The following is a 25188-nucleotide window of genomic DNA, read 5'->3' as shown; positions in this document are numbered from 1 at the left end:
AATTCTTGTGAGTTAATGAAGACAGGAAGGTGAGTGCATGCTGTACCATCAGCTGACAAATCCCTCTATATCCCATGATAAATCATTCAAGTTAATCAATAGCAGACTCTGAGGTCAAGCTCTGTCTTTACCCCTCTCCCTCCCACAGGAAGGCGGGACAATTCTTCTAGGACTTGAGCAAGGGAGGTAGGGAGAGGGCAGGTGAGAGTGAGGGATAGTCAGTGACCAGGCTCCACTTCGCCATGGGTGTCTCTGCACTGAGCCCCACCAGATTCCTGGGCAACATCTCTGGATTCATCCAAGTGGCCTTCCTGCTCTGCCTGCTTCTGTTGCTATTCAAGGCAGCTCAGTTCTACCTGCACAGACGGTGGCTGCTCAAAGCTTTCCAGCAGTTTCCTTCTCCACCTTCTCACTGGCTCTTTGGGCATTACAGGGAGGTAGGAAGGAGAGGGAAGGTGGGTGGGAGAGCAGAGGACAGCACTATCACAGCCTGGTCATCAAGGTTGCAGGGCAAAGCCTCAGGCTTCTGTGGGACACCCAGCTCAGGTTGGGGACACCTCACAGGCTAGGCTCATTTCAGCAATGGGGAGCTTACTTGCTTGCAGGAGCCTGTTGTTGAGGTTTGCAACACACCCTTTCTTATATAGGTCTGTCCTCTATTCTGGCAGCCCTGAGCTTAAAGGCTATGATTGATCCCACATGATTATCCTCCTCTCTATGCTGAGCACTTCTGCCAGCCTTGGCTGTTCTCAAAGAACTAGGCTTCTAGATGGTCCCCTGCCCCAAGCCTAGAGCTTGCCTTCAAACATAGACAGCAGTGTGATGGAAGCCCAGCCCTATGGAGTTCTCACTGTAGTGACAACAGATAAAAATCTCAGGAACCTTGATGAGTTTTGAGTTTCCTCAATGTCTATAGCCATCTCCACGGAGGGGTTTCTCAGGGTAGCCATAAGAGCAGCACTCCTATTTAATGTCCCACATCCTTTGTAATGTCATTTCCTAGACCCTGCAAGATGTGATAGAGATAACTCCTCTTGTGCTAGGCAATCAGCTTTCTTTTCTTGCCATTCTTATGGGTCTTAGGTCTCCTCCATATCTGCTGTCATCTGTAAAAAACAAATTCTCTAGCAAAAATAAGAGCAACATGGATCAAAGTAGAGTTAGTGGCTGCCAAGAGCTCAAAACTAAGGAAAATATAACATACTCTTAAGGTGTAAGAGGGAGCAGAAAAAAAAATGTAAGAGACACAGGGTAGAAAGTTGTACTCTGAGACATTGCCACCCCGATAGGCCCACGGAGGCTCGTGCATTCATGACCCCAAAGTGATTACTAGTAACTCCACTGACTATGTTTCTCAGTGGAATGGGAGCCAGGGAGAGGTGATGCCCCGGCCAGTGGGGAGTTGAACAAGGACTCAAGGAGAAGCTAACTGGGTGAAAGACAAACAGACACAAAAAGGAGACCATGCTAGGTGTTTGTCATGGCCTTGAGAGTTTATTCTTACATGTAGGTTTGTATAGGGTTGTAGGGGGAAGGGGATGTGGTCAAGGCAAGGAGTTGTAGGGGGAAGGGGACGTAGTTAGGGCAAAGATCACAGAGTTACTGGTTAAACCACAATGCCTTTGTTTCTTCATCAGCTACCAGCAGGATGGGGTAGTGTTTGGCCAGGTGTACGACCCCATTGTTTCTGGTAGTTGAATATTAGGTGAGGAAGTAGAAACTTAACTTGCTATATGGCAGTCTCTGTTAACATGGCCAAGGTTTGGTTCAGAGCTCCCAACATCTCCCTTTTATACAAAAAGAGGGGAAGGCCCGCTTTGCAGCAGTGGGCATTAACCAACTGGGGGAGTAGGGACCCGACTCTTCCTGTGGGATGTCTTTTTCCCACAATCTTTGGCCCTTGGTACCTTTTGGGGAGGGGAGGCAGGGCCTATGTGGCCGGAGAGCAAGGCACAGCCTTAGTGATAACAGTTATGGTACCAACCCCCATGCAAGTCAGGTTTTTCTCTCAGGGAATCAGAAGCAGTCAGAAAGGGACCTTCCCTTGCGGTGCTTTGCCTCGCACCCACGTTGGTGCCCATATCACACTCACTTTATTATGAGCTGACATGTATAGGTCTGAATCCTATGCAGCTCCTAAAGGAGGGGTAGCTATTTGGCCAAGACAGGTAGACCGCAGCTATAGCAGAGGTGTAGAGGACAGCAGTATATTAAATAAGTACAGAATGTAAGATAAAGGGAGAGTGACAGCTGCAGGTGGTAGGTCTTCAGTGACAACGCCTCGATCCGCCAGCTCCAGTCTGTGACAATGGACCTGTAAAGACTGCATCTTAATGGCTTTAATCTGTTGACATATAAAAGACATGATTTTAATTATAATAATGGGTCCGATTGTAAGTGAGATGGTTAAGATAAGTAGGTGTCCTGGTACTGATGGCAACCAGGAGAGGAAGGGGAGTCACCTAGCACATTGAGGCCCTGATCAATCAGGTCCAATCGATGATAATGGATTTGGATAGGCTTGGAAATGATACTGTAAATCTGTCATCGGATGAAGTGAACAAGCTTGTTAATAAAAAATGGTCCTAGCGTGAATATGAGAATGAGGCTAATTAGGGGTCCTATTAGGGGCATGAGAAGGGTGAATAGGGAGGACTTCCACCAATCATTGGCAGCTAATGAAAATTTTTGTCTTTGGAGATCTAGGCTGATCTCATGTAATTTTTTTACTTGGGTTTCTATCAGACCTGACTCATTAACGTAATAGCAACATTCCTCTCCCAGAAAGGCAAGTGCCTCCCTTTTCTGCGGTGAGCATATCTAGTGCTCTCCAATTTTGTGAAGCTACTTGGGCGACTGATGTTATCTGTCTTTGCAAGGAGGAGAGGGACTCAACAGACGCATCTATGGCTAATTGGAATTGTTGGGACAACTGTGCTGTAGAGACCAGGGAGTGGCCGAGGGCTCCTCCGGCCAGCAGCCACTACAGAGATTGCCAGGGAGATGCCCGCCACAAGGGGGAGGAAGACAGCTCTCTTCTGACAATAGGCAGGATGGAAGGCTGGTTCCAGAAGTTCAGCAGGAGTCCGAAGTGTCAATTGTGGCACCAAGGTTACTGGAAGGCAAAGTTGGTCAGAGAGGGATCTGGAGATATTTTTGTAGAGAGTTTTGTTACACAAGAAAAAGAAGCCTTCAGGGGCATAGAGTGTGGAGGAATTAAGGGAGAGAGTCTTATTGCAGAGGGAAGAGTTGCCTCCATAGCAAAAGGGGAATTTGTCACGAAGAAAGTCAGAAAATGATGGAACTTCTGGGATGGGGTTAATGGGATGCCTTGGAGTAGAGGAAAGATTAAGGGGAGCAAGATAAGGAACAGCCTTAAGAGGGGGGCGCCCGAGGGCGGCCCATAGAAAACAAGCAGAGAGGTTACCAACTTGTGTCATTTCAGCAACCATTAGGCCTTCTCTGAGCAGGGCTAGCCAAGAGAAGGGGTGGGAGGCAGAGGATAGCTGGGAGGAGAGCTCCTTTTCAGCTTGTAGTATGTTAGAGTATACCTTGGACTGAACTTGGGACATAGCTGCACTAAATATAGATCTTGCTAGAGGGCCAGTTTTGAATTTTGTTCATATACATGGCCCCTTGGACCATGGAGGTCCAGCGTGAGTCCCAGGGGTCCCAGATGATGAGGCAATACCTGCTGTCAGTGCACCAGAATTCATGGCCAGACCATCCGGTGCCCAGGATTTGACCCTTGGCGGGGACAGAGGTGCTCCAAATGGTACACCAGTGCCAAGAGCATCCAACGCTCTCCTTAATATAATGAGTTTTGCATTTGTCATGCCTCTGATCGAAAAGGAAGCACAGAACGGGAGCAACTTTATTTGGGTGATGTTTAAAGTCTGTAAAATTTAATAAAATAGGCTTGGCACAGCCTGTAGGTGGACAGTCGGCAGTAGCCAAAATGTGTCTAAATTGTTGTGTCTGATCATAGGTGGTCCAGTTTTCTGTGAGATAGAATCGCCAGGCCAATGGGGATGTGGAGGGCCAAGCAGCTGGGAGATGTAGCAGTAGCAGCGGGCACCAGGTGAAGGTTGTCATTATGTTATATATGTCTAGAAAGAAACATTTGCAGAGTTAAAGCGAGAGCAACACATAGACACACGAGCACAACACAGACACAGAGGGCCCAGTAGAGAGCTATGTGTCCGTGATGGCCAGGTGAGCCTGTGTCCTCCAGGGACGGTTCAATGATGCCAAACACAGTGCGAATGGGAGTCGGCCCCTCCAGCAGGCCAGCTGTGTCCTCCGGGGTAGGGTCGTCTTGAGGTCCTTCCAGCTTTGTCCTGTTAGGAAAAAAGGAAGATTCTCTCAGGGAAGTGTTTCTTCCCTGGATATGTGAGATGTCACTGGAGGATCATCAGCTTGTTCTACAAGTCTCTCTGGCAACCATCTCGCAGCATTTTCTTTGGTGTCAAACAAGAATACTGATCCTCGGCCCGAAATGAGTATTGGGTCTGGGCCATTCCATTTTAAAGTTAAAGGATCTTTCCACATGGCTTTAGCAAAAGTATTTTTTTGTATTTGTGTGCCAAAAGTGATCAGCAGCTGAATTTCCCTGAGTATCAAGGGGTAAAAAGTTTAGGACAAATAAGGCATGATGAAGGATATTTCTTGGAGAGCCTTTTATGGAATATAAATCCCCTGTTTTTAACTTTTGGAGGGTATGTTTAATAGTTTGATGGGCTCACTCAACAATTCCTTGACCCTGGGGATTGTATGGTATGCCTGTAATATGTTTAATTTGTAATTGATGACAGAAATTTTGGAATTTTTTCCCAGTATATCCAGGACCATTATCAGCTTTAATAATTTGAGGCTTTCCCATGACACCAAGACAATTGCGTACATGAGCAATGACATTTTTTGAAGCTTCTCCAGCATGGAAGCTAGCAAAGATGAATCCACTAAAGGTATCCACAGTAACATGCAGGTACTTAAGATTACCAAATGAGGGAACATGTGTTACATCCATTTGCCAGATCTCATTGGGAATTAAACTTCTAGGATTCCCACCTAAGTGGGGAATGGGTAAGAGGGTGGCACAGTTTGTGCATTGTTTGACTATCTGGCGAGCTTGTTCCCTAATGATTTTAAAAAGAAAACGCAAGGTTTGAGCATTAAGGTGATATACAGAGTGAGCTGCTTTGGCCTGGGCCACAGGATCGAGCTCAACAAGGAAGGCAAGCAGGGTGGCTTTATCAGTCATGGCATTGCCTGTGGCTAGAGGCCCAGGGAGCTCAGAATGACCATGAATATGGCCTATATAAAAAGGATGTTGCCTAGAATGTATGCATTGCTGGATGGAGAAAAACAGAGGGGTAGCATTTGTGGTGGGTTTTATGTATGGCACAGTTTCTAATAGGAGGATGGATTGAGCAATATAAGCACTATCAGTATACAGATTAAAGGAGGTATTTGGAAGTTGTTGGAAAACCTGTAAAACAGCAAAAAGCTCCACCAATTGAGCAGAGTGGAATGGGGATTGTAGGGAAGTGGTTTGATTGTCTATGGTGAAGGCTGTCACTCCATTAGGGGAGCCATCAGTGAAAACTAGGGGGACATGGGGAGGAGGTCGGGGAGAAGTTAATGTAGGAAAAACAAATGGTTAAGTTCTCAGAAAGTGGAGAAGTTTGTTAGCAGGGTAGTGGTTATCAAGAGAACCCTGAAAAGAGGTGCAAGATATTGCCCAGTCGTCATCATTTTGTATTAATCACTGCTTTTGGGTAGTGGAATAGGGTAGAACAATTTTATCAGGGTCCTTACCAAATATTTTTCTGCTTTGGTCATGCCCAATTTTTATTAACTCCACCACCCATGAGGTGTAAGGGGTAAGGACTCTGGGTGGTGAAGCAGGTAAATGGACCCAGAAGAGGGGCCCCTCCTGTCAGAACACCCCAGTGGGTGTAAAGTCAGTGGCACAAATGACCAGGAGAAGAGGCTTTTCATAAGAGATCAAAGTGACCCTTTGGCTCAGAATTGCAGCCTCCACTATCTTTAGGGATTCTGGGGTGGGGGCTGTTAATGAGCAGCCTGAAGCAGGATCTGGGTCTCCTTTTAGGATGTCAAACAAGGGTTTAAGCTCTCCAGAAGTTAGCTTAAGATAAGGCCTGAGCCAATTGATATCTCCTATGAGTTTTTGAAAATCATTTAAAGTTTTTAGATGATTAGTTTAAGTTGAATCTTTTGTGAAAGAATATGTTATGAAAAAGTTCAAAGCCTAAGAATAAGTAAGGAGGTTTAAATTGAATTTTATCAGGAGCTATCTGAAGACCAGCCCCGGTAAGGGCCTCAGAAAGCTCTTGAGAGCAAATAAGGAGTTCAGTGGGATCAGGACCGGCCAAGAGGATGTCATCCATATAATGAATGATATACAAAGAAGACCATTTATGTCTAAATGGATCTATAATTTGGGCCACAAATTTTTGACACAGCATAGGGCTGTTAGCCATCCATTGGGGCAACACTTTCCATTGGAATCTCTGCATATGGCCTCTAAAATTTACCACAGGTAAACTAAATGCAAAATGCTGTCAATCTTCAGGGTGCAGGGGAATTGTAAAAAAGCAATCCTTTAGGTCAATAATGATTTTACAATATCCTGCAGGAATTGCTACTGGAGTAGGGAAGCCTGGTTGTAGGGCTCCCATAGGTACCATGGCCTTATTAATTTCTCTGAGGTCCTGGAGCAATCTCCATTTTCCAGACTTTTTCTTTATAATGAAGATAGGAGTATTCCAAGGAGAGGTAGTAGGTTCAATATGGCCTGCAGCAAGTTGTTCCTGCACTAACATCATGGCTGCAGTTAATTTTTCAGAGGCCAGAGGCCATGGAGCAACCCAAACATGTTCTGTTGTTTTCCAAGATATTTTATCTGCATGGGGTACAGGCATGTCAACAGCCATTAGGATAAATTTTTATAGCCTATTCCAACACGATCAATCTTAATAGTAACTGGTATTGGCTCTTTTGTTCCCTGTGAATGTTTGCCCAATCCCTGTCCCAGGCAGAAGCCTTGGTTAAGCCTCTGGTGAGCTACCAACTCATTAGGGCTGCACATAATAAGTTCCATTTGAGAGAGGATGTCTCGGCCCCAGAGATTAATGGGCAGGCCTGTGACCACATAAGGCTGAACCGTGCCTCGGTTTCCTTCCTCATCCTCCCATTGAATGACTTCAGAGCTTTGTAAGGGGTTAGAGGCCTATCCAATTCCTTTGAGATGAATCATGGAAGCGGTGAGAGACCAAGATGCAGGCCAATTTTTACTGGAAATAATTGTGGCATCTGCACCAGTGTCTATAAGACCTTCAAAGGTTTTTCCTTTTAACTTTAATTTAAGAAGGGGCCTTGCTTGAGTAACCTCTTGTGCCCAGTAAATGTCTGATGACCCAAACCCATGGGGACCTCTCTTTTGTTTCTGGCAGGGTGCTTTATCATTGAGGGGCAATAGTATTAACTGAGCAATTCATTGTCCAGGAAGAATGGTAATAGGCCCCTGAAGGGCAGTGGCCAAGAGTTTAATTTCCCCAGTATAATCATTATCAATGACCCCTGGAGAAATGGTGAGGCCCTGAATGGTTGAACTGGCACGTCCCAAGATAAGGCCAAAAGTGTTTTTTGGCAAGGGACCAAAAACTCCTGTGGCCAGGACCTGAGTCCCCCCCCCTCCCCCGGCATCAGTGTTGTTCTGGAGGCGGAACAGAGATCCAATCCTGCACTGCCAGCAGTTGCCCGAGAGAGGGCAGAGATGTTACACTTTGGGTAGACTGGGGGATGAACCTCATAGCCCCAGGGTTCTGCCCAGGGATCATCTTGGGGCCCTGGGGTAGGCCCCGTGTTGAGTTTCCCTGCTTTTGTGGTAAGGGGTTTCCCTGGATATTTGTTTTAGAATGGCACTCAGAGGCCCAATGTTTGCCACGCTTACAACATGGACAGAGGGAGGAAGGAGGCGGGCATGCAGCCTCAGGGGTGGTACATTCTCTGGAAAAATGACCTGGCATTTTATATTTAAAGCAAGTTTTATTGTTGTTTCCCTGTGTGAAACCTTTCAGGGCGGCTCCTATCACTAACCCAATGCTGCAAGAAGTAGGGTCCACATCTGCACATAATTGGATAAAGTCAGAGATACTTTTACCATGGCGGGAGGGGCAGATGGCTGCCTGATAGGCCGAATTGGCATTCTCAAAGGCGAGAGGTCTTATGAATTCATTATCTGTTTCTCCCCTTCCCATAAGCCATTCTGCAGCCTCAGTGAGCCTCCTGACAAAGTCGCTATATGGCTCGTTAGCTCCTTGCTTTACTCTGGTCAAGGAAGTCATAGTTCCTTTAGATGGGAGATTTTGCCACACCTTAAGGCAAGCATGTTGGATTTGTGAGAGTAACCCAGGGGAGAATTTTGCCTGGTCCTGATTAGTATCATAAGGATCATTGCCCAAAAGTTTATCTAGTGTCCAGGACTTAGAAGAGGATCCAGCAGACGCGTTGCGGCGGGCGGTATCCTGACATCTCTCAGTATAATCAGTCTGCCACAGGAGGAAGTCTCCTCATGTCAGGACAGCCTTGGCAAGCATTTTCCAATCATTTACCAAAAGCCAATCATCACTAAGGGCCTCTAGTAAGGACATGGTAAAGGGAGCAGTAGGTCCATAAGAAGAAACAGCATTTTTTAATTCCTTGATATGTTTAAATTTTAAAGGGTGATACTGTTGGGGCTTAATAACAATACTTTTGCCACTAGGCGGCTCTCTGTCCTCATCCGAACAGGAAGATTGTTCAGAGGGTTCCTCTTTTTCAGATTCTTTTTCCTCTGATCCAGATTTAGCCCTGCTTGATTCAGGTGGTAGGCTGGCTAAGGAATCGGTTTTAGTTTTAGCTTGAGCACGTATTATAGAAAATGCATGAAGGGTCTTAGGAGGCTTGATTTTAGTCTTTGTATGTTGGACGGGGATGGGAGCAGGGGAACGGGTTTCTAAGTCTAAGTCATGGAGTTGTTTTAGTAAGGTGGCCTTTTCTTTTTTAACTGCAAGGAGGGTTTTTAGTGATTGGGCTTCCCGGGAGAGTTGGTGGATCGCCTGTCGAGTTATTGCCTCTAAATCACAGTCAAGGATTACAAGGGCACAGGGATGATGTGGTTCGGGTATGTGAAGATGAGGTGGAGGGTCTGCTATGGGGGCTGTAGGAGATGACCAGTCAGAGTTATGATACTTGGCTGCCTCACCCTCTGACTCTGATTCCTCATCTGGGGAAGGAGGGGCATTGGGGGGGGGGGTAATATTAGATTTGGAGAGAATAGGATAAATAGATTTATGGGCAGGTGGGTCATCCTCAGACATAGGAACAATGACAGAGGGGCTCTGTGCAGGGGGACCATTTGTCCTGCCCAGCGCCTTTGCCTCAGGGCTGCTGCTGCTGCTACCATCATGAAGTCCGCTTGGCAGGCGGGGCGTTTCAGGGGAGGGAGCTATAGCAGCTAAGGCTGAAGCCGCACAGGAATCCTGATGGCTGGGAGTTAGTTCATGAATGGGAGGGGTCTGGCTAGGTTTAAGGTTATTTTTAAGAAAGAATTCTCCATCCCTAACAATTTTTGAAAATGTCTGGTTGGCACCGGTGAATCTGTAGGACATCATTTATTAAATTCCAATAGGAGAAGATCTGAACCAGTACTTTCTCAGGGCCAAAAGTCTTATAGTAGTCTTTTATACAATATCCCACTCTCCCCCGTCTTTTCTCATCAATGGTACCTTCCTGGGGAAACCATGGACATAAATCTAAGAAGAGAAAAAAATTAACAAGATCTTTTTTCTTAACTCTTCTCCCACGAGTCTTGAGGGAGTCTCTAAGTCCCTGGATAAAAAGTTCGTGCTTACTTAGGGTCTGTCCCATGATATAAAAGGAAAGAGGAGAAACAGCAAGACCAAAGGGCAATGTTCCCAGTTGGAGAACCAGCACGGGGGATTCCCTGGTGGGCCTACCATGAGCCTGACTGCAATTTTAAGAGCTGGCAGCCGCTCTAAGAGCATTTACTGGCTGTTGCGTACCCAGTTTTGTTGATAGGAAGAGAGGCTAGATAGGAGGTCTTTGCCAATGCCCGAACGGGCTGTCAGGATTTGCACAGGGAGGTAGGGGCCTTCAGCCAATGCCAGAGGGTAGCCCTGGCCAAGAGGCTTCAGTTGCCCTGTCGCTATGTTGCAATTCCACGCGATGGTGCCAACCAAAAGTAAAAGGAGGAAAAGAAGTGCAAAAAGGAAGTCCCACAGTTCTTGTGCCTTGAAGAAAATGACTCAGTAGTCTTTACTTTAATTGCCTAAAATTCTTCACTTACCTCTAATGGATCAGTTTCACAGGTGGGCTTTTCTGTGTCTATCATGGTGCAGGTCTGTTTTACAGGTATATTGCCTATAGTGACCTCTATGCAGACCTTCACTCACACCTCCAGTGGGGTGGCGGTCTAATGGCTAGGATGGCCGTCCACTAGAGTGACACCCAGGTCACACTTTGTACCTTGGGCCTCATGTTGGGTGCCATTTGCCCCGGCCAGCAGGGAGTTGAACAAGGACTCAAGGAGAAGCTAACCTGGGTGAAATACAAACAGACACAAAAAGGAGACCATGCTAGGTGTTTGTCACGGCCTCAAGAGTTTATTCTTACATGTAGGTTTATATAGGGTTGTAGGGGGAAGGGGATGTGGTCAGGGCAAGGAGTTGTAGGGGGAAGGGGATGTAGTTCAGGCAAAGATCACAGAGTTACTGGTTAAACTGCAATGCCTTTGTTTCTTCATCAGCTACCGGCAGGATGGGGGAGTGTTTGGCCAGGTGTATGACTCCATTGTTTCTGGTAGTTGAATATTAGGTAAGGAAATAGAAACTTAACTTTCTATATGGCAGTCTCTGTTAACATGGCCGAGGTTTGGTTCATAGCTCCCAACAAGGTAACATAAGAATATAACTCATGGGGCTGGAGCAATGGCTTAGCAGTTAAGGCACTTGCCTCCAAAGCCTAAGGATTCAGGTTTGATTCTCCAGGTCCCATGTAAGTCAGATGCACATGGCAGCACATGCATCTGGAGTTTGTTTGCAGTGGTTAGAGGCCCTGGCATGCCCATTCTCTCCCCCTCTCTCTCTCTTTCTCTCTCTCTAATACATAAATAAATAAATAATAAAGAATACTTCTTTTAAAAAGCTTGTGAGCCGGGCGTGGTGGTGCATGCCTTTAATCCCAGCACTCGGGAGGTAGAGGTAGGAGGATCACAGTGAGTTCGAGGCTACCCTGAGACTCCGTAGTGAATTCTAGACCAGCCTGGGCTACAGTGAAACCCTACCTTGAAAAAAAAAAAAACTTGTGTACAAATATCTCAGGAGCAGAAAAGAGGTCACATTGCTGCAATGGGTGCATGATATCAGGTGGAAAAATCAATAAGTCTAGGTTTGCTTCAGCCTGAAGGAGATTTCAAAATGAGTGATTTATAGGCAAGAACCCTGAGATCATGGGCTCAGGGAAAGGGAATGGCTTTATGATATCCTCAGATGAAGGGAACTGATGTTAGGCTTTCCCCAGAATGTGTTTAGCTCTCAGTTCTCCCCCCATATACCTTATACTAAGAGCTCCTTGGGTCCAAGCATACCATATCTATACCACAGTGCCCAGCATAGAGTCTGGCACAGGTACATGGACTGACCCTAAAAGGGGGAAAGAAGCAGCCTGGAGACTGGGAAGGAACACTACTGACTCCTATAACATCACCTTTAGAAGTAGGTTTACACAGCTTAGTAGAAGGCTGCATGGAAAGGCACTCAGCAAGAGACTACATGCTTAAGAGATCTCCTCTTAAGCGGAGGATAGGGAGCTCAAGCAGAGAGCTAAGGCTGTGGTGCCCATAGCTCCTCCAAGATGCACCAGGACCATCAGATCTGGTTCAGGGAAAGTCCTGGGAGGCCACAAAGGTCTGAATGATAACATCGATAGGTCACTGAACCTCTCTAAATTCCTAGCTAATGCTGAAAGATCCAGAACTCTGCCTTTGTGGTGGTTATTCCCTTAACTCCAACCTACAAACTAAACAGTCTTCACTTTCTCTCTGTGACAGTTTCAAAATGACCAGGAGCTACAGCAGGTGCTGAAGTGGGTAGAGACTTTCCCAAGTGCCTGTCCTCGCTGGCTGTGGGGGAGTAAAGCTCACTTTACTATCTATGACCCGGACTACATGAAAGTGATTCTGGGGAGATCAGGTGAGAATGAAATCTCACTGTGGAGAGAAAGCACTTTGGTACAGGCTCTGGGCTGACAAATTCCACAAGAGGGTGATACTTTAGGCATCACCCTACAAACTCTACCTATAGCTCACCCAGACCACAACCCAACAACACTCAGTACTGAAGATTGCTATTGTGTGGAGCAAATTGTCTTTTTATATGGGTATTTTTTAATCAAATTGAGGTGATCTGTCATTTAAATTATTTCAGATCTGAACAACAAACTTCAAATCCATACTGACTCAGTTTTGAAATCTCCAATTGTCACCTAGTTTGGGTCATAAGAAAGCTAAGCCACCATCCACAACATAAGATTGTTCTATTCTTTGGCATTGAGGACAAGGTCTGTGTTTCTCACCAACTCACCATCCTGATCCCAGAGGTACCCAGCTGCTGATACATGAAGCCTGCCTTCCTGAGCCCAACTGACTGTCAGAACCAACCCAGAAGGGGATGGGAGGCAGCAGAAAATGACATAGGACAGTAGAAAGTCATCATGAATTCATGGCAACTCATGACTGCAAACTATAGCTACCGTGGGCTGCCTTATTTCTCCCATTTCCTATTAAGCCCTTATTTCCCTTTTAGATCCAAAGGCTAATGATGTCTACAGATTTCTGGCTCCCTGGATTGGTATGTTCATCTACTCCCTACCTTATTTAGGTTGCCTTCTCCAGTCCCATCCCACAGTGCCTCCAAATGATTCCAGTGGTCTTCCTGATTCCATGCCTCCCCCCCCCCATACACACACACAGAAACATACGCAAACCCATCTCTGGCCCAGGGTATGGTTTGCTTCTATTGGACGGGCAGGCGTGGTTTCAGCACAGACGGATGCTAACCCCAGCCTTTCATTATGACATCCTGAAGCCCTATGTAAAGATCACAGCTGACTCCGTCCAAGTGATGTTGGTGAGTACAGCTGCGCCTCCACTCCTCTCCTCTCTCCCTCCTCCTTTCTCCTTTGCTCCTTTTTTCTCCTCCTCTTATTCCCCTTCCTTTTTTTTCTTTCACTCTTCCATTTCACCTACTCGCACACACTGACAGATGCCACTCTCAAGCCTATGTGTCCACTAACAAACACTGACAACAGTCACATCAAATAACACTCTCAACTTCATTACTATGAAAATAGATTCTTCAAGTATAGATGAGACAGAATTAACCCCGGGCACCAGAATGTGGCCATACTTTTTTCATTGTCCAAAACAAAGAGCATAATAATAGTGGATACTTCCCACCTCCAAGTCCTCAGCACAGTGGACTAGGAAAGTAGACAATCCTGCCAAATGCAGTACTCCCGATTCCTGGCTGGCCTGGTCAGTGGCAGCTTCAGGACTTCCAAGTATGTCACTCAATCAAGTTCTGGTCTAGAGCCCAGAGCTTCTGCATGGACTTGAGTGACACATGCAGCAAAACAGATACCAGGTCACACTCTCTGAGCCAAACCTGCCATACTATCACCTTTCAATACGATTTTGAATTCTCACTCAGTTGATCTCAGCAAACTTTTAATGAATAAATAGGAATTGAAGTCACTGATGACTCCCCTTTGTAATGCCCATACCCACTACTTGGATTTTCTTTTGCCTTGACACATCTGCCTCCTAAAACTGGAGTCCTATCTATCATTCCTTTAGGTTGAGTGCAGCTCTTAGAACACTGATAAGTCATCTTCTTCTTTTTTTAAAAAAATTTATTTACTTGAGTGCAACAGACATAGAGAGAAAGAGGCAGAGAGAGAGAATGGATGCACAGGGCCTTCATCCACTGCAAACAAACTCCAGATGCATGTGCCACCTTGTGCATCTGGATTACATGGGTACTGGGGAATCGAGCTTCGAACTGCAGTCCTTAGGATTCACAGGCAAGCGTGTAACCGCTAAGCCCTCTTTCCAGTCCCATCACCTCTTTTACCCTTAAAAAGTCTCTGCTTGTCAGATAAAATATTTTTACTGTTTGCAAATACTCAAAATTTCTATCTTATGGAATGCTGTGTTTAATTTTAAAATAATTTTTGAGACTATAAATGTTATTTAAAAACATTTTGGTTGACAGTTTGTAGATTATCTGCTATCTACAGGGAAGGACTTAGAGCAGAGTATATAGAGTCTAGGGAAAGACTCAGTCTGTCTATCACAGGTTTTCTGGGGAAAAAAATATAGATCAATGTGCCCCTTCTTCTGCAGGACAAATTGGAGAAGCTTGCTGACCAAGACACTTCTCTGGAGATCTTCAAACATGTCTCCTTGATGACTCTGGACACCATCATGAAGTGTGCCTTTAGTCACCAGGGCAATGTCCAGTTGGATGAGTGAGTAACAACCTTTGAGCTGCAGGGCCCTTGGTCTTACTAACATGGACTCACCTGAGAGGAAGACAGAGCTGCTCAAATGCCTCACCTCCACAAGTAGTAAAATTCTGGGGCTATGGAGATGGCTCATCAGGTAAAGGCATTTGCTTATAAGCATGCTTATCCAAGTTGAATCCTCCCCAGCATCCACTTGAAACCAGACACAAAGTAGAGCACATTGTAAAGCTCACAAGCCAGCTACTCTGGTGCATGTAGCAGTAAAACAAGAGAAACCTTGTCTCAAAGAAATTGAAGAGAGGATGGACACCTTGAGGTTACCCTCTGACCTCCACAAGTGAACCATGTGTCCATAAACACACACACACACACACACACACACACACACACACACACTTTTTAAAATTCTGGCCCTAGTCCAAATTCCCAACCTGCCCCAGTTACAGACCATTGATACCTAGCAGGGGTGAAAACCTGGCTACTTATGCCACCTTCCAAAGACCTGAAAGTCACAAAAGCAGAACTAACGTGTACCTCGGTGTTATCTGTCCCTACCAGAATCTCCTGTCTGTGGTCATACCTCCCCATAGTCTAATCTGTTCTATGTCCTCTTCCTCAGAAATTCTCAGTCCTATATCCAGGCCATTGGAGACCTGAACAAACTATTTCTGTCCCGTGTGAAGAATCTCTTTCACCAGAATGACATCATCTACAATCTATCCTCTAATGGCCGCTGGGCCAAGCGTGCTTACCAACTCGCCCATGAGCACACAGGTTCTGTCCATCTCTCCTGTCTCCCCACCTTTACTAAACTCAACCCAAAGGGACCATGACCTCTGGGTCAGAGCCAGGCCCTCTAGTGCCCCTGTAACACCTGGGACTCATTCATGCTGGGCACTTCCATAGTGCAGGTGTTGAGAGTTGAGATGTTAGGCTACTAGGTGATGGGTGAGTACTTAGGTGTATGATCATATTGGTGATGTTGAATAAGACTCAACAGCTGAAGCAGAGCTTCCATAGGCTGTGGTCCTGAGGGGAGGCTAACCTGTGTCAGATGGTGCTCATTGAAGCAAGGGATACAGAGATAATGAAGGTAAATGTAGCTTTCAGCCCTGCAAGATAATTGTTGTCCTCTGACAGACCGAGTGATCAAGCTGAGGAAGGATCAGCTGCAGGACCAGGGAGAGTTGGAGAAGATCAGAAAGAAGAGGCGCTTGGATTTCCTGGACATCCTCCTATTTGCCAGAGTATGTATGACAGAGGCCTGAGAGTTTTCCTAGAAGCGCACAATGAGGAACAAACTCTTGTTCTTTTGTGGCCTCTGTCAGATAGAGAATGAAAGCAGCTTATCTGACAAGGACCTGCGTGCTGAGGTGGACACCTTCATGTTCGAGGGCCATGACACCACAGCCAGTGGGATCTCCTGGACCCTCCATGCTCTGGCCACTCACCCTGAGCACCAGCAGAGATGCAGGGAGGAAGTCCAGGGCCTCCTTGGAGATGGAACCCCCATCAGCTGGTAAGTGAGAGCTCAAGAGGTGGGAGAGCCTTGGCACTCAGGTCGGGAGCAACTCCTGGTCTCCTCCATCCCTACTTGTGCTTTAAGATGGACTTTGTTTCAGGGACCACTTGGACAAGATGCCCTACACTACCATGTGCATCAAAGAAGCCCTCAGGATCTACCCACCTGTTCCAGGTGTAGTCAGAGAACTCAGCAAACCTGTCATCTTCCCTGATGGACGCTCCTTACCCAAAGGTTGAGCTTCCCAAACCCACTCACCTACATTCATTCCAAGGACAAGGGAAGATCAGAGATCTATATGTGCTTTAGCAGTGCTGAACCTCTCTGGGTCTCCATTTTCTTGCTAGTAAATAAATGCTTTGTTACTCCTAAAGCACATTTTATGATGTGTGAAATAAGTCTAGATGGTGTATAAAGTTCCTTTCAAATTCTGTTACTTTACATGATAGCATTGTAAGCTTCTTTTGTTTTTTAGCTACTGTTTTCACTTCTTTAAAATACATGGTCTTATGTGATGCAGTTAGTAAAGTCCAGCTTGTATGCACTGATATTCTTTGATATTAATATTCCAGATTTAATTCCAGATATCACCACTGAAGAATTCATGGCCATCCTTCATGCATCCTCATTGTTCCATATTTTTATCATTCTGCAAACTTGATATAGTGTGTGGAAAACTTTTTTTTTTACAAGGAAAAGGTATATGCAGGTTGGCAAATGTAATGTAACTCAATGCTTGGAATTTTCTCCACAAAAAAAAAAAATGTTAACATCTTCATATGGCCTCATAATGTTAGCTCACAAATTCTATTCCCTGAGACATAAAGGCTAGAAAGAGAATCAGACTGGGGCTAAGGAGAAGTGGTTCTTTCCTTGGGTCAAGGCAAATGAGGGAGATCAATGGACCCCATGTCATGGGTCATATGTGGTCCAGTCTCTAAGATGCCCCCGGGTTGGTGGCAGATGCCAACTGACCAACTATATATGAGGCCACTGCAGTAATAGGAAACCACCCTTTTGCTCCCACTTCATTAGATTTGAATCCTAGAATTGTCACATCCTATCTGTGGGACCATGGCAATTCCTCTTTGACATTTATTGACTTATCTGAAAAAAAAAAAAAAGCCTTCCTTGGAGGATTGTTGTGAGAACTGAATTAATGTATATCTTCAGTAGAAAGCCTTCAGAAATATAAACTGTCTTGGATTTCTTCCACAAAATAAGGATTAATTCCTGCTCTTCTCTCTTGGATACTTTTCTGCTCTTCCCTTGTACTCAGGTTCTCTTCCAAGTCCAAAACATGTCTCTTGTAACAGGATCACCTTGCCCAAAGTGACAAGACCTTTTGTGTATGCATGTCCCCTGCTGCCTCAAGGACGAGGGACTCACCCAGTAGGTATAACCAGTGTTCTCTCTGTCTCCTGTCTGCCACACAGGAATTCCAGTCACACTCTCCATTTATGCCCTTCATCACAACCCAAGAGTATGGCCAAACCCAGAGGTATGAGAGTCACAGGAGGGTGGGGGAAGATCTCTCAGGACTATTGCTCCTTCCACTCCCACCTCTGAGCATCATGTCCTGGCCCTCTGCAGGTGTTTGACCCTTCCCGGTTTTCACCAGCTGCTGCCCAACATAGCCATGCTTTCCTTCCCTTCTCAGGAGGATCAAGGTAAGGCATCCTGTGTATGGCATTTGTATAATGGGAACAGGAAGATTATTGGTAGCATAGTTTGATGTTTTTGACCTCTTGTATTCTTACATGGCATCTTCAGGTAGTCTTGTTGTATGAGAAGAAGCTTCTTTGAAGTTTCTGAGCAAAAAGGAAGATGGTAGTTTGGGGCACACCATGGAGACATTAACTAGTTTTCTTTCCAAATAGCCAGCCACAGCTCCACACTTTAATGTGTTCTGGTGTTTCCTTTATTGCAAGGGCAGTGCTTTACAAATCAGAATGTTCATGTGCATTTAACTTTAGGTGCTGTGCTTTTCATTTGTCGAGATTCTCAACAGAAGCATTCCTGTTTTCATAACTCAGCCCAGCCCACTGCCTTTCCTGGGTAGTTCACTAAGCCTGAAATCACTGTAGCACATGGTTAGTTTGCCTGAATTTGTTTTACACATCTCTACCATGTCTTGTTACAGTGGGCCTTTGAAGAAAGTTTGTGGAACCATACATTGACTCCATGTCAGCAGTCTCTTCCAACACGATTTTTGGTTCTGTTAATGTTCGCATTACTCTTACTACTTTCTCAACTGTTAAAACTTGACAGATGAGATATTTTCCTTGAAATTACACTTGGAGGCTATATAATATAATTTCAGACAAAAAGCATAAAAATTAGGACAGTAAAGTGCCTTTGAGAAGAAATCCTCTATTTCATATATAACACATGGCATTTTAAGATTCCTGGTGTGTAAAATATAAAACACACTTGGACAGAGCTGCTGACCTGGATACAGAAACCCCAAAATGGCTACCAATAAAGTCCTCAAAGGCTGCAGAAATCCTCCAATGGGGCAGAACTCACTGTAAACTATAAAGATATTATAGAGGTAGGTTTTCCTGAGTTTGTACTTCCAGTTTCTTCAAATGGTAAATCAGCTTTCACTGAAAAGCCTTTAAGCAAATTGTTTTTCCAGAAACTGGCTATTCAGCATTTGGCATTGAGCCCTTCTTCATCCTGACTATGATGTTGCTGCCACTAGAAAATAGGAGAGCATTAAGAATTCAGTTTAGGTGGGAATTTGTTGCTGTGTTGTTTTTGTTTTGTTCTGTTCTGTTCTGAGACAAGGTATTACTCTGTAGCCCAGGCTACCTAGAATCTGTGATCCATAGCTTTCCTAATGCTAGGATTATAGGCCACTCCATGCTGCTCTGTGAACAGAATTGATCTTTAAAAATATATATATATTATATATATATAATATGTATATACATACATACATACATATATATATATGGGCTAGAGAAGATGGCTTAGCAGTTAAGGTGCTCACCTGCAAAGCCAAAGGACCCCAGTTCAATTCCTCAGGACCCACATAAGCCAGATGTCTTTGTTACAGTGAGACCCTACCTTGGAAAAAAATGGGGTGCATAGGAGGGCCAATGAGGAGGAAGGGATCAGAGAGACCAGAGGAGTCTAAGAGAAGAAACTGAGGAAGGCACAAGGGGCACTTGTGGACTGGAGTTAGGAACCTATAGATGCTGATGGGCTGAAGAGAGGCTGGGGCTTGACCGCTGGGTAGAAGCCAGAGAGTAGTAGCGTTAGGGTCACCCACCGAGTGCCCCCTCCAGGAGCCTCTCTGTTGACATAACCTCTGTGGAACTTAGTTCGTGGATCCCTCTAGATGGACACTTTCCTTTAGCCTGTCAGTCATGTCCTAAAGAAGTAAGTTTAGGGTAGCCATGGAAGAAGAGAAGACTTTGTAGAGGAGGAGGAGGGGTAGGAGTGACCTGTAAGGACAGGGCTGAGGCCTGGCTTATGAAGTAGGACCTTGAGTGCCTAGCTCTGAGCTGAGGACAAATGTCTGCCCAGTTCATAACGGAACCAGAGGTCACTTCTCCCTCCAGGAACTGCATTGGGAAACAATTTGCCATGAATGAGCTAAAGGTGGTGGTGGCCCTAACGCTCCTTCGCTTTGAGTTGCTGCCAGATCCCACCAAGATACCTGTCCCCATAGCACAACTTGTATTGAAATCCAAGAATGGGATCCACCTGCACCTCAGGAAAATACAGTAGTCCTGGTAGGCACACGGGCAGGCTTGGTGGGCCTGCTGCCTGTCATCCTGTCTTCCGTCATCCGTTCTTGTCCCCAGCTTCTCTGTCCACATCCTGCTTTCCACCTGATCTCGATCTCTCTTCTCACCTGCCTCTTGTTCTGTCTACCCATCTGTCTTTTGCCTTCCTCCAGGTTCTCTACCTGTCTGTCTCCCACTGCCTGCATCTCAGTTCCCCTGGCCCCTGATCACCTGCCTATCCTCCAGCCTTCCCATCGGCCTTTCTGTGCTCTGCCTCCTTATATTTCCCTGCATGGCTTTTCTATTGAAATTCTAATCAACCATCACAACCTTGGTGGGTTTAAGTAACACAAAATTGTTCTCTTACAGTTGTAGAGCTCAGAAGTCGAAATGGCTGTGCCACTGGGAGACGACCAAGGTGCTATGTGGCCAGCCTTCTCTACAGAGTCTTGGAGAGAATCTTCCCTTGCTTTTTCACTGCAGATCAGCCTCCCTGCCTTCCCTGGAACTGGCACCTTCTTCCTGCCTTAAACCTAGCATCTTTTTCAGATCTCTCTCTCTATCGCTCTCTCTCGCTCTCTCGCTTTCTTGTCATTTTCTTCTCTTTTAAAAAATGTGTCACTGTGATTTTTGTTGAATTTTTAATTCAAATTAAAATAAAAGCGGTAGAGCTGGAGAGATTGCTCAGCGGTTAAGGTGCTTGCCTGCAAAGCCTAAAGACCCAGGTTCAATCTCTCTCCAGAACCCAAGTAATCCAGACTCACAAAGATGACACAAATACAGAGTCGCATATGTGTACTAGGTGACACAAGCATCTGGAGTTTGATTGCAGTGGCTGAAGCCCTGGAGCACCAATCCCCTCTCTCTCTCTCTCTCTCTCTCTCTCTCTTTCTCTCTCTCTCTCTCTCTCTCTCTCTCTCTCTCTCTCTCTCTCTCGCCTCAGCCTCTCTAAAAATAATACATAAATAAATAAAAATAAAAACAGTATAAATGAAGCTTCCTAAATGCTGTGATATTTTCTAAACATTGATATGGCTTTTATATTGATTGAACACAAAAGAAAAGTAATGTTAGGGCTGGAGAGTTTGGTTTAGCCATTAAGGCACTTTCCTACCAAGCCTAAGGACCAAGGTGCAATTCCCCAGTACCCACCACAAGGTGGTGCACACATCTGGAGTTTGTTTGCAGCAGCTACAGGCCCTGGTGCACCCATTCTTTCTCTCTTTCTCTCTCTCTATCTAATAAATAAATGAAATATTTTTAATAATATTAGAATTATAACAGTAATATCATATGCAAACTAACCACATTACCCTGACATGGACTTTGGTTTAAAAAAAAAGCTGTTTGAGTTAGATGATGGTTGATTTTGCTAGGCCACCCTGAGATTACATAGTAAATTCCAGGTCAGCCTGAGCTAGAGTGAAACCCTACCTCGAAAAAAAAAAAAAAAAAACAGTCCTCTCACTGGCCCAAAGTGACCAGAAGTAGCCTTACTTAATCTCCATTTGTGTCACCTTCAATCATTGCCCCGATCTTCTGATACATCTGAATAAATATCTCTCAATCCTGACCAAGGTGGAATCATCTTTATTTCAAAAAGCTGGAAAATCTAGAAGAAGCTAATAAATTCCTAGACACATATAACCTTCCAAAATCAAATCAAGAGGATACCCATAGTTTAAACAGCAGAATCAAGTCACTGGGCAAAGAAGGCCAACAGTTCAGGGCACACAAGATGGCCTTCAATCCACTTTGAACAGAGCTGGAATACTCACAACTGACGCAGTTTAACTTATCTCCATTAGCCATCCTTGCATAAGCCTCCATGGTAGCTTTCAGCTGAGGAAAACTTCTTGTGGCAAGAATCATGTTAAAGACTCATCGGTCCCTAGTCTCCCCTACCAGCTTGACAAAGGTGCTGAACTTCTTCCTAAGCCGTCTGGTGGTTTACACCCTGGTTTTCTCTAGCATATGGATACAAGCAGGCATTCAAAATGCCCTCAGGTATCTGACCTAATGTTCTTTCAATATCTCACCCAAATTGTGATTGATAACATCTGACAGTTTCTCAAATTTTTAAATCTATTCTTGTGCACAAAGTCTTCTTAATCCCTAAGTTGTACTCAGTAAACTTCAGCATCATAGTACACTGGAGGAATAAGCAGGACAAGAATCACTTCTTCCATATTTCTACTCAACTCTGACTTGAGATCTTTTATTAAGTCTTAAAATACTAACTTAATTTTTTTGCCTTTGATCATTGGAACTGTTGGCTACAACGTCCACAATTGCTTGCCCATCTATCCCAAATCCCTATATTGTTTATGGAAAGTTTTGCATCTCTCACAGCATTGACTGTGGAAGCTGGTCAGACTATCTCTTGAATGCCCTAAGTCATCACAGAAGGCTGGCTAAAACATGGAACTGGGCCTAAAAAACAAAAATACTGGTAAAGGCACCTGTCTTCCAGGAAGGCCATAAGGTACTGGGTCCTTGGATGGTCCACCACCATAAAATTGTGAAAGTGGCTGAGTATACCCAGAAAATCCTGTCCCACCTGGTGGGTGTCCAAATCTTTGGCCTAGAGAAAATCCAGAGTAAGATAGAGTGCCCACTGGATATAGGATATCAGCCTCCGGGAGTTGAATAGCCTCTAGGTATAAGATAGCCTTCAGTGCTTGGGTTGACATCATTTGCCACTGGTGGGTAGCCACCTACCTCTTCTGTTGGATGAGTGCTCTTTCCATTAGATAAGGAAACTGACCCAGAGGGAGAAAATATGGCTCCAAACCCACAGGAGGGTATCCATGGAAGGGTGGGTAGTCTGTGAGTGGATAGACTGGGAATGATATTCTGACTTAGGGAACAGTGTCACAGCTCAATGAATTCTTCTGTAAGATGGAGCCAGGATGAACTGAAGAAGGGAAGGTCCCTTCCCTTTTGTAAGAACCCTTGTGATATGTCAAGCCCATTAGGAAATCCAGGATAATTTTCCCATCTCTTTATCTGTCCATTGATCTAGCCTGTGAAGTTTCCTATGAGGTACTATAGTCATGGGCTCCAAAATTTAGGAATGGACATCATGAGAAGCCATGACTTAGCCAACAAAGTCCTTACATGACTGTCACCAGATGTGTTTTTCTGAATCAGTCCTGCACACTCTCTGTCTACCTGACTATCTCCCTCACAAGCCTCTCCATCTTCCCTCTCCTCTATAATAAAGTTCTCAGTGTCATATGTGATGCTTGTCTTCCCTTACAAGGGGATGATGGGAAGAGTCACAGGAGAGGAAAGACAGAGGAAGCAAGTTCCTTCTAAGGAAAAAGAGGAAGGTGACATCTGCCCTGGCATGCTTGGGCCACAGACTGGCCTGATGTGACCCACACTTTCTGTTGTTCTCACCCACGCTCCCATGTAACCAAATTTAGACAAAAGGTCTTCTCTAGAAACTCAAGGAAAGAAGCACACATCATTTGGAAAAAGAGACCAGACTTCCATCTTATTCATTTCTCACACTAGACTTTTCAGAAGAGGTCTTGATAAAAGCCTGTCTTTTAGTGAGCAGGGAGGCCATGTGGATGTAGTTTGATGTGAGGGCCTCTGGGATTCTGCTCTTCACACACCAATAAAGCATGAGGACAGCTTGGCATGTACCAATATCTCCTTCACACTTAGAGACTACAAACAGGCCTCTCAGGGCTCAGGGACCAGACATCTGTTCAGCAAGGGCTAGAAAGAACCCAGATGGGCAAATAGATCTGACCAATAGGCTAGGATGTCAGACCCCCTAAGTACCACTCCCCTACAGGTACTGAGTTCCAGTGTTCCCCACTTCACCTGGGAACTGATTGGGCATGGAGCTCCTGGCCCAGGGCCCTGCTCCCTGTACCCACCCAGCCCCCTATGCACTCTCACCAGGTTCCCTGGACTGGTATCCCTGCCTCTACCAGTGTCTCGGAAATCAGCCCTTGCTTTCTATGCTGGTTCTAAACACAGGTCCTCTTCTTGCCTGAAATGATTCCCAGATTAATGTCCTAGATGCCATGTTTAGTCCTTCCCAGAGTCCTCTGCTTTCCTCAGTATGCCCTGTTCTGCTTCCTGGAAGGGGCTTCTCCCTAAGTCAGTGCTTGTAGCCAGGACTTCTTTCCCAGTCTCCTGGCCCAACAGGTTACTGAGACAGTTCAGTCCTGTCTGAAAGAGAGAGAAGACTGAATACACAGTGCTTGACTAAGGGGAGAGGAAAAGGGGAAAAGTGGAGCAGAAACATAAGATGGGACGCCATGAACAGGGTAGGATGTTCAAGTGCTACAAAACATCTCATGCTGGCTGTTGTCAGAGAGCACAGGACAATAAGAGCTCAAAATTCTGAGAGGTGGGCTGGAGGGAGGGCTTAGCAGTTAAGGCATTTGCCAGCAAAGCCAAAGGACCCAGGTTCAATTCCCCAGGACCTATGTTAGCCAGATGCACAAGGGGGTGCACATCTGGAGTTCATTTGTAGTGGCTGGACGCCCTGGGGAGTGCCCATTTTCTCCCTCTCTCTCTCTTTCTCTCCCTCTCTCTCTCCCTCCCTCCTTCCCTCCCTCTCCCTCTCCCTCTCCCTCTTTCTCTTTCTCTATCAAATAAATAAATAAATAAAAACTCTGAGAGGTTAGCCAAGGACAAGTACTCTCCCCACAGGATTCATGGGAGAGTAAACAAGAAACCAACGAGTGGCATTGCAACAAGCAATGCGTAAGACTCAGTCCACAGCAATATGCACAAGCTCCCCCCCATGACAAACATAGAGACATTCATGTAAGTGACTCCTGTGCATACTCACGAAACATTCCATACACACACACACGCACGCACGCACGCACACATGTGAATATGTCCAAGATCACTGGAGACTCAAAGTGGGGTTTGTAGAGCTGGAAGGAGAGCTAGAATGAAGAAGTAGAATTAATCTGTGATGTCCAGTAGTTCCAGTGTCCACCCTTATTCCCTCAAGAAGACACACACACATAAGCCCTTGACTCTACTTCCCACTGAAACGTGCTGAGGAAGACTCCATATTAATGATGAAGTCTTGGTTAACAAAAAATCAAAGTCAGGAGGACTCAGCTCAAGCTCCTCCTAGATTAGTGTCTCTTGGGTCCTTTCCCTAATACTGAGATGGAATTACAGCCTCATCCCATCTAAAAGGGGCACCATCACCCCATACACATTTGATGACTGCCAGGGTGCTGAAGAACCAAAGAGATAAGGAAAGTTGCCAGGCTTTGTGGCACACACCTTTAATCCCAGCACTTGGGAGGTGGAGGTAGGAGG

At 45.4% G+C, this 25188-nt stretch overlaps 1 protein-coding gene and 1 pseudogene across 2 annotated transcripts; one reads left to right on the top strand and one right to left on the bottom strand.

The window, feature by feature from the left end:
• The first annotated feature begins 182 nt into the window (after nucleotides 1–182).
• Nucleotides 183–20771, top strand: LOC101608571 (cytochrome P450 4A10). 2 transcript variants are annotated; one of them, XM_045149477.1, is made up of 13 exons: nucleotides 183–437; nucleotides 12137–12278; nucleotides 12891–12935; nucleotides 13087–13214; nucleotides 14492–14616; nucleotides 15233–15387; nucleotides 15754–15860; nucleotides 15942–16132; nucleotides 16236–16309; nucleotides 17572–17636; nucleotides 17729–17805; nucleotides 19708–19881; nucleotides 20245–20771. In XM_045149477.1, exons 1-12 carry the CDS (start codon nucleotides 243–245, stop codon nucleotides 19874–19876), a joined length of 1473 nt encoding a protein of 490 aa, XP_045005412.1. In that variant the 5' UTR covers nucleotides 183–242; the 3' UTR covers nucleotides 19877–19881; nucleotides 20245–20771. The 2 variants fall into 2 exon arrangements, with proteins under 2 accessions (XP_045005412.1, XP_045005411.1); XM_045149476.1 differs by having other exon boundaries at nucleotides 16236–16369.
• Nucleotides 20772–21339: 568 nt separating this feature from the next.
• LOC123460679 lies at nucleotides 21340–22568 on the bottom strand (annotated as a pseudogene).
• Between the last annotated feature and the right edge of the window lie 2620 nt (nucleotides 22569–25188).

This window comes from Jaculus jaculus, chromosome 5 (assembly GCF_020740685.1).
Source record: "Jaculus jaculus isolate mJacJac1 chromosome 5, mJacJac1.mat.Y.cur, whole genome shotgun sequence".
Lineage (NCBI taxonomy): Eukaryota > Metazoa > Chordata > Mammalia > Rodentia > Dipodidae > Jaculus > Jaculus jaculus.
This window is presented reverse-complemented; position numbering and strand designations above follow the sequence as displayed.